This window comes from Artemia sp. Qi Xiang Cuo, chromosome 1 (genome assembly GCF_049724085.1).
Source record: "Artemia sp. Qi Xiang Cuo chromosome 1, ASM4972408v1, whole genome shotgun sequence".
Lineage (NCBI taxonomy): Eukaryota > Metazoa > Arthropoda > Branchiopoda > Anostraca > Artemiidae > Artemia > Artemia sp. Qi Xiang Cuo.
In genome coordinates, this window is record NC_142794.1 from 24,355,801 (window position 1) to 24,365,787 (window position 9,987).

The following is a 9,987-nucleotide window of genomic DNA, read 5'->3' on the forward strand; positions in this document are numbered from 1 at the left end:
GTGAACAGGAAACTCGAACGTACGGAAAACCAGAATATTGAAGCTTAATTATAAACACTCCAAACGCATGTTTCAAATTGATTTTTTCTTCCTTTTTTTTCTTTACGTTCAACATCCCATGCATAAAGAATGCAGCAAAAAACAGATCTCTTCATGCCAAACCACTTCATTCTATTTGTTTAAATACGAACGCTAAAACTAGGGACTTGGAATTTGACAAATAGCAATTTTTTACACACTCTTTTTCAGCGGCTCAGCAGAAATACTCCACTTAAACATGGGAATATTCTAGAAACAAAGTAAAAATATTCTACATCATGATGGCTGAACCTGAAAAAAACTAAAACAAAAAAATTAAATCTGATAGAAAAATAAAAAATTGACCATCTTTTGCAAACCACAGCTGAAGGATCATGGAATATCTTCTACTCTCTCTCTCTCTCTCTCTCTCTCTCTCTCTCTCTCTCTCTCTCTCTCTCTCTCTCTCTCTCTCTCTCTCTCTTGGATTAGAGTTAAAGATTTTCCAAACCGGATACGTTTCAGTTACTGGATTTTAGCCTTTCCTTAAAAATTCATCTCCTTTTGGCAGCCTGATTTAAAAACAACAATTGTGCTTTACTGCTAGTATTTCATATTATAAGCTACTTGAAATAAAAATGCGAATAGCCTACAATTGTTCAGTTAAAAATAAACTACCAATCAGAAAAAGATTTCTTACTGAATTTATGCCAAGTAGTGTTATAAGCCTGCTTAGTCAATGTGAAATCACTCTAATGTGGTAAACAGTACAAAAGGCTTAATACTAACCCTATACGTTTAAAACTTTTAGAATTGCCTGTCTGTTGTTGAGGTCCATGCTTCTCCCCTATAATTTTCTGTAGTCTTTGGAAATATAAAATGACATAGAAAAATAAAAATTAAAAAAAATATGTAAATCCAGAACGCTGTCGATGTTGTTTGCTCCGGACTGAAAGAAATAGGTCTTTCAGTTGCTTCTTCCAAAACAGAGTTTCTTGTCTTTGGACTAGAGATCACTTCTAATGATACAATCCAAGTTTGTCCCGCCACAATCTCATCTTTCAGTTCAATTAGGTATTTAGGCCTTCCATTTAGAACTTCAACTTATATGTTTCTTTGAAAGAGAAAACAAGACAATCTTATGGTCTTCTCGCCAGGTTAAAGGGCCAGTTTGATAAAAGAACCCTTGGTCGGCTATATAATGCGTTTTTTGCACTGCATGTGTTTTTGACACTTTCTTGGAAATTTTTCTTTGCATCTGATAAAAAGCAAATCCGATTGCTATTCTTTAGGTTCTGTAAGTATTTTCTTTGTATCCCCATTTGGATTCGTAATAGTTACAATTCACGACGGTCCGGTCTTTGAGATTTGTCACAAATAAAAAGACGAATTGTCGCGTAGATTTGCTGACCGCTGCAAAAGAATTATCGATTTTGCACTGATTTGCCTTCTATGAAGTGCCTAGCGTCGATAGTTGTGAAATCTTATTATGTTTAACCCATGCAGGTTACTGAAGCATGAAGAAGACAATGGAAAACGGGTTGACTTAGTAATATTTATGAAATGCGCAGAAGAGAGCGGGAGTGAGTGGGAAGAGCAGTGTAGGTACCAGCCGGCCTATAGGCCTTAAACTGCTGGGGACAGGCAGCTTAAGTACCCGTACTTCCCACAATACATCATTAGAATTAAGTAACTTCACAAGGAGAGCCAATTGTTAGCTGATTGGAGGACATTTTATTTTTATCTGAAGGTATTTTTATGGAGTCAAAAAGGAGAATGGACTAATTAAGTATTCCATATACCCTTACATAAAATTTTGGAACTGGAACTGGATGCAGAAAAGTGTTTGAAAGTTAAAGTTGTCAAGAATTATGCGTGTTTTTTTTTTTGTCTGTGCATTTTTTGTTTCTTTTCATTATCTCATACGCCTCAATTGTATATTCAGGGATTTGTCTAGTGTTACCCACGAAACAGTGAGCCTAACACGTTTAGTAGCTTAATTTTTTCACCTTTTTTGAGCTTTTTGGCAAGAAAATGCATGTAAAATGCTTTTATTGCCATCTTAACAATTCCACTAGGCCTATCAATTCTTACTTTTTGTTTTCAAGAGCAGGCCTACCTTGTAACTTCTTTGCCTTTTTCTATCTTAATTTAATTGATACAAGTAACTTTCCCAGATCACTGCTAAATTTCAGCTCTCGATGTCGAAAGTATTTCCATGAAGTTGGTGTAGTGAGAAGTAAATCACGAAATTAGACGCAAGTTTCCCTTGCACTCTGCTTAATAGCAATTAAAACTAGCTAAAAACTAGATAGAAAGAGTTGCTATGGAGATGGAACTGTTTAATAAGTTTTAATGGCAAAAAACGCTACAAATCTAGAGCCCTGCAAGGTTTTATATACAAGCAGGGTTGTCACTCAATGGAAACAATCATCTATGGCAGGCCCCTGACTGGTGTTATAAGACATGTTTTAATGAAGGGCAACAGTCTAGTCTATCCACTTCTTTAAATTAATCACTATAGTAGCATGATTCTACTTCATTACATTGAGGAAATTTCTTTTTGATGAAGTTTTAGAATCCCTTTCAGTTTAAGTGCGCCCAAGTTCTCAGTTCCATATTGCCTGGGTATAGCACTAGACTTTATAAATATCGTTCAACGGTTCACTAGACTTTATAAATATCGTTCAACGGTTCACTAGACTTTATAAATATCGTTCAACGGTTTTGTTGGTTTGTATTACATTCTTTTTACTTAATTGACACAGATAGATTTGTCATAATGCCAATAACGCTTAATAAAACAAAAAAGGAAAAAAATCAAACTTTATAAAACCATAATATAGACAATATGTTTATTGTATTATTGGCCAATGTGGTTTAAGAAATCATCTATGTTTAATATTTAAAACAAAGCTGCATATAAGATTGTGATTTTACAACAAAGCAGAAATGTGGTTTTTGAACAGTCTGCGAAGACAACCTCTAGATTTATATGAAAAGGAGTAAAATAAAGCTTGATCATATTTTTATGATTTGAATTTTATTATATGGTGTTTGTTGGTTAAAAGTCGAACCTTGGTGCGTTTCTTTTTTGTCGTCTTGTTGTTCTTTTTCTTTTTTCCTTTTTTGATTTTTACTATCTAAAGTTGTATTTTGTTCCTGAGTGTTTGTTTATAGATTGTATTATGTGTTGCTATGGCCCACAGGCTTTTTGCAATAAATCTTATCTATCTATCTTATCTGTCGGCAATAAAGAAACAATTACGTGGGTTTATTATGGTAAATAGTTTCCGAGATTAATGTGGGTCATCGTTGAACCTGTAGGTACTTGCAAAGGATTTTTTTTGTGGGTAGGGGGGGGGGGTTCACTGTCCTAAATCTGATAAACGCAAATAGCATGAACAATATCGGACATTAAATACAAAATCGTAAAACTTGAGCCTCCTCCCCCTTTCCCATGCACGTGTCTTTGAGTTAAACGGACTAAAATATTGTTTGCTGATCACAGTAATTCTTTCCTTCCTCCTAAGAGGTAGTTCTATAAAACTGCTACCAGTCTTCTATTGGAAAAAATTACTTAATATGCAATAAAAAAAGTAACGATATATTTGTACTATGCAATTAATGAGGCGCATTTTAGTATTATATTACCCTTAGTAGTATTATTAATCTTTAGCAGATATCAGCTTTCTTACCAGATATAATAAAAATAACTCCTCCGATAAAAGTTAAAATTTTTCTTCTCTTGGAAAATTGTCCAGTTAGGCATGAAACCTCTGCCACAATCAGCAAAAGAGCAGCTGTGAAATAAAATGGGGCCACTTTTACCACTATATCTGCAAAAAAGAAGATCAAGATCAGACTAAATTTTACTATCCTTGAATATATACAATTAAATACCTTTTTGAATCATGCTCTACGTTGTGGTTTTGAGAGCTTCATTTTTACCACTATTTTGTAATTTCATTTATTGCATTCACATTAATCGGAAATATCGATTAATATATATTTTGTAATGTTAAGATTTAGACTGTACATCTATACAACTGCTATAGGCCTATCTGTAGTTCTGTTCAGATTTTATGTGATCATGGGTTAGGCCTACATGCGACCACCCCAAGAAAAATTTGGATCAACATCAACTAGGAATTTCAAATAAAAAAGTATAAATCTGTAGCTTTTCATCCCCCCAAAAATATAATATTTTGAATCTTTAAAAATAAAGACTAAAAGTTCCGTCATGGCGTTCAAAGATCTGCTTAATTTGTTAGTTTGGCTGCATCAATTTTGAGTGCGCTCATACTTCATATATAAATAACCAAAGAAGGATGGAAAATTTACTAACCCATATTATTAAAATTGTTAAGAGGAGTCTCACTTTAGGCTGCATTCCCAAAATTAAAGCAAGAGGTGTTTTATACTAAGCCTGAGGAAAAAGACTATTCAAATCCTAGATTTTATGAGTTGATCTTGCTAACATCAATTTAACAGGAAGTGACGGAGCAATAATTGATATCCGGTTAGTAATGCAGTGCCTGGTCAATTATGCAGGGACTAAAAATCTGATTCTTAAGGACCAAATGTGTTTTAAAACAAGAAGCTCCAGTCAACAGACACCGCTCTATACCAACTGCTATGGCATACCAACGGCATTCTGGGTTAACTCTGACTTTAGCTGATGATCCAGTATCTCCCCTAAAAGGTAAACGTTTTAATACCCTGTTTGAATTGGGACAGCACATGCTAGATAAAAGTCAGATACGGTAACAAAAACACAAACTGCGAGTTTCTCCAGAAAAGATTGAAGTTGCAGCCATCATAAGTAAGAAAAATATTGGAAATTTCTCTTTTTTATAATAATGAATGATAACCCAATATCGTAAAAAAAACAAGTACTGTCAGTGCGCAGAATGCTGATCGATAAACTCAGGAAGCCACAAAACTCAAAAGCCATGTTGACATCTGCTGATCTCCGAGTGTAATGAATGAAAAAAAAATGAATCCCAGCAGAAGATGGCACTGCTTTACCAAACTAATGAAGTGATTTGTTATGCAGACGGGCTTCCTAATTCATAGAAATCGGTGAATGGAATAGTTATATACCAGAATGCTCCAGGTTTAAATGAGACGATAACAAGTTGTCACCAAGGAAAATTTGCTACGGTTTTCTAGACTGAAATGTTTGGAATAGAACAGGCAGCTAAGACACTGGTGCAAAAAAAAAGTACAGATGGGAATATTTGTATTTAGCTGATAGTCAAGCATGCTTAGTGACACTAAAGAATATTTAGAGCAAACAAAATCTGAGTTGGATTATTGTCAATGCCATGGCGCTGTGGGCACCAGAATAGTCTGAGATCGCAGGTAATGAATTGGCAGATGAGCTATCCAAAGAAAAAGTATAAATGACATGCTATTGACTAAAACTACTTATTCCCATATCTCAACGCTTCTGGAAAGTGGCAATAAGGACGGGGAGCAGTGAGAGGGTTGAGTGTAATTGGTACAGGAAGGTGGGACGTATTGAGACAAAAAAAGTGATTCTGAAGTTTAACAGAATTAACTCCTCAGTTTGCCAAACATGAGATGGCCGTGGAAACAAGAAGGCAGCTAGCAGAAAAGTGTGCGGCCAAGATTAGATTCCTGTTGAAGGCATTTCATAATCTCGACAAATAGTAACAAAAATAATCATAATTGTTACCGGTCATAATTGTAGTCAAAATCATAAACTGGATGAATAATAGTAATATATTTTAGGAAGGATCTATTTTGAACGAGTGCAAAATACAGTTGCTGGGGGTTGGAGCTACCCTTTTTATTACACACAAGTTATGAGTGTCAAATAAAAGGTCAGATTCACATGATCCTCTTCACAGAGGTTGAAGGGAGACCCCTCTCCTAGAAAAATTAATGCTGCAATTTTAAGCAAATGTGTTGTGAACTGACCATGGTGCTTCCAAAAGGTTGCTACACATACCGGCACACAAAGGGGGACGGGTAAGAGCTGGAGATTTTGCTCTAATGCCGGTAAAAAGACCTTGCTCTCAAAGCCTACTAGCGAAAATCTAAATAATAGTCTGATTTTTTTTTTTTCATTTAAACTCAATCTCATTCCCTGAGGTCTTCCAAGAAATCCCTCCTCATTCTGGGCATTTATGAGAAAGATATTTTGTTTTGAAAAAAAAAAAAAATACAAAGTGAAGAGATATAGCAATTTTGTAATTTATCGATCAAAAAAGCTTCAACGAAAAAACTAAAAAATTAAAAAATTAATTAAATAATACCTATTAAGATAATTAATAATAATTAAATAATTAAATAATTTAGAAATCAAATTAAAAAATTAATTAATAATTAATTGATAAACTGGAAATAATTTTGTTATTAAATGATTTTTTTTTTAATTTGGCTTGAAAATTTTATGAGAGACAGGCGAGGGGGGAAGCTTTAATCAAGATTTGGCCCCGGGCAGAAAAAAGTTGAACCGAAAAAATTATATGATCTGTCACACAGTTGGTACCAAAGGATAATTTCTGTTTATTTTAAGCTTAAATCTTGCTCTTTACTTCAATTCGAAAAGAAATTCCTTTTTTAAGGTTATTCAAAGCTGATAAAATGTATAATGTTCAGTAAATTGACTAGACTTTACTCAACATATTGTGGCCATTCCATTCTGTTTCTGTATGGTGTTACGACCAGTTTATAATGCAAGTGATATGCAGCACATTAGGGTATTGTATTTCCATTTATGTAAACAGCCCGTGCATCTGCCTCGTTGGTATAGAAACCAAAAGTTTATTCAAATGCTTAGTGCGACTGATAGTCCAGGAGAGGAACGGTTTGACCGGGAACAAATTGCAATAGAAATGATTCTTTCGCTACCCAGCTCAGAAAAATGCGCTGATTCCAAATATGCAAAGTTTGCTCATCTAGCTGCTTCAAAAATATGTTTTTTTTTAGGTTGAGGTTGATTTTGAGGAGATAAAATTCGTGTTTCCATATAAAGGCGTACAACAACAGAATTGATGTCTAGAATAGGGTACTAGATCACGGTGAGTAGGAAAATCACCTTTATTTGAACTTAAAATTAAAACTTTCATTTATCTTTTTAGGTGGAACGATGAATATATAGCAAACTACTAAAAATTATGTTTTTGAGGTTGATGTTGATTTTGAGGATGTAAAATTAATTTTTTTTCATATAAAGGCGTAAAACAACGAAATTGATGTCTAAAATAGGGTACTAGATCATCGTGATTGTGAAAATCACCTTTATTTGAATGTAAAATTAGAACTTTCATCTAAATATTCGATCAGTTTCATAACCCTTTTGCGACTGACGGGACCTAACAATCCCAGAATGTAAAAATCCTTCGGGTGATTCTAAATCTATCGTTACAGTGATAAAACCTGTTCCATCGTGTTTTGCCTTATCTTTTTACCAGAGTAAAAACTGCAAGAGTTTTTGCTGATTTGTAATAAAACATTTTGGTATAGAAAAAAATATGATAAAGCCCTGTGGATGCCCGCTGTGATGGATTCTATTTTAGAGACCTTGCAGTCCCAGTGGGCAAGGCCCTTGCCCGGCGGTGACCTTTAATTCCCGTTCGTCGAAGTTGGTAAAATGGCACTTGTGAAAATGCTTGATGATAGTCAGTTTATAAAGCCGCAGTAATCTTGGAATTGTTGTTCTGGTTTATTTTCGTTTCCTATGGCTTCTGGCGTTTTAGTTTGGCTGACCCTGCTGATCAAACACGTCCTCTCTCTCTCTCTCTCTCTCTCTCTCTCTCTCTGTATCTTAGTCTCTGTCTCTCTTTCTCTATCACTCTTTCACTTTCTCTTAGTCCCTTTATATATCTCTCTCTCTGAATGTATCACACACAATCACTCACTCAATCTCTCTCACTCACAAAATATATATCTATATCTCTCTCAATCTTTGAAACATTAAACCAGTTTAAATTTAGCTATATCTTTTTAGGTTGAACGATGAATGTATGGATAACTACTCTTAAACTTTAAATTGTTGATATGAATTGCAGCAAAGAAGAAATAGTGAAAGAGTCAGGATAGGTCGTTTTGGGAGAGAAAAGGGCAGTTTCGGTGAATGAAGCCAATCAATCACAGAAGCGTGAAGATTGCACGACAGTTATTGGGGATCCTGTCCATAAGTCATGCAGGTCTAGCTTCACTAACAAGAGATCTATTGAACAGTACTTGTCATCGTTGTCGCAGGTGAAACAAAGTCAGAGGTGAGAATCTTCCCATTTATCTGGAAACTTCAACTTCAAATCCGATTGTCTCTTTTTCTCTACGCCAGTTACCTTTGACAGAACGAAGAAGAAGGAAGACAGTTTCAAGGTTAGAACGAGAGAATTTGAAAATACACTAAAAGAGGTTTGTGGAAAGAGAAATGATGAATGGTCAGGAGCAGTGATGACTAGAATTCTTGCTGCCACTGCCGATCTACACGCTGCTGATGTAGTTTATCACAAATCCTGCTACTCAAACTTTCAAATGGAACGTAATATCCCCAACAAGTATAGTGGAATTCCTTCACAGTCTGGAAAACAAAAATCTTGTCGACCACAGAACTTGAGTCAGAACGAGGCGTTCGAGAAAGATGTCGAGTTTTTCTAGCCTAACGATGAAGAGCAAGTAACAATGAATGATCTTGTTAGTATGATGAGCGAGCTCATCGGTGACTCATAGGATTCAGGATATAGTGGAAGATACATGAAAAAGAAGATGCGAGAGATTTGGTGAAAGCGTAGTATTTGCAGAGATAAACGGCAGACAGAACGTCATTACGCTAAGAGCCACAGCTCATGCCATTCTCCACGAGCATTACTTAAAGCCAAAAAATGTCGACGTAGAACTGGAGAAGAAAGCTATCGTCCAAGCTGCAGTAGCTATAATCAAAAGTGATGCCAAAGGTATTAAACAACAAATGGATGTGTATCCCAATTCTGAAAACCTCGGGGAGATAACAGACAACCTCGAATACCTACCCTCATCTTTGCGGCTTTTTCTCAACACTCTGTTCGTAGGAGACAAAACAGACAGGAAGGTTGCGTCAATAGGTCAGTGCATGTTACAAGCATGTCGGCCAAAGGCCATCAGACCACCTCTTCAGATTGGATTAGCTGTCCAGTTGCATCATCAGTTTAGCAGCCCCTTTCTAATTGACATGCTCAGTGCTATGGGTTTCAGCTCATCATATTACGAAACGAAGCTCTTCGAGCGTAACGCTGCGGTTTCTAACAGCATAAACATAGAAGGACTGGAAGGAACTTTTTGCATGCAGCACATAGCTGATAACGTCGACCAGAACGTCCAAACACTTGATAGTAACGACACTTTTCACGGCATGAGTATTATCGTTTCTCTGACGTCACTGTTGAGGTCTTCGACAGTGCTTAAAAGGAGAAAGTTTGTTGCGACAAGGCAGATAACTGAAACGAACCGAATTCCTAATAAGTATCTCAGACAGACACTAGGACAACCGAACCTTCTGTACGATCTACTACTACGAGCTTCGATTCTGGATCCCTCAAAATATTGTGACTTTCTATGGAAGATGTCAAGACTTTTTCCTGCACCCTTGCCTAGCTGGCAGGGAGCTATGAGCGAGCTGTATGTTGATACGCAGTCAGGCTCTTACACAGGGAAATCCTCCATTCTCTTCATACCCATGATAGATATGAGCCCAAGTCATCGCATTTGTATCTACTCAAAACTCAGCTTCGTTTGCGAACAGTGTTCCAGATACGGTGCGACTCCAGTACTGACCTTCGATCAGCCACCTTACTAGAAAGCTCTTACCATTATTGCTGCCGAGACGGATGCAAGTCCTATAAAAAAATCGTCCTGCGGCTGGGTGGCTTCCATACACTCATGAGTTACCTTTGGGCTGTTGGACAGATTATGGAAGACTCTGGACTTCAAGACACGTAGGAAATAATA

General features: G+C 36.2%; 1 protein-coding gene across 1 annotated transcript in view; it reads right to left on the bottom strand.

Moving 5' to 3' along the window:
• LOC148956133 (uncharacterized) overlaps nucleotides 1-5,996 on the bottom strand; it is a 99,088-nt gene extending 93,092 nt beyond the window's left edge. The window contains exons 1-3 of the mRNA XM_089089377.1: nucleotides 5,968-5,996; nucleotides 4,649-4,716; nucleotides 3,717-3,857 (exon numbers count right to left, since the gene is read on the bottom strand). Coding sequence (XP_088945503.1) covers nucleotides 3,717-3,857; nucleotides 4,649-4,716; nucleotides 5,968-5,996 — 238 coding nt within the window. The remainder of the gene's footprint in view (nucleotides 1-3,716; nucleotides 3,858-4,648; nucleotides 4,717-5,967) is intronic.
• Nucleotides 5,997-9,987: the final 3,991 nt, after the last annotated feature.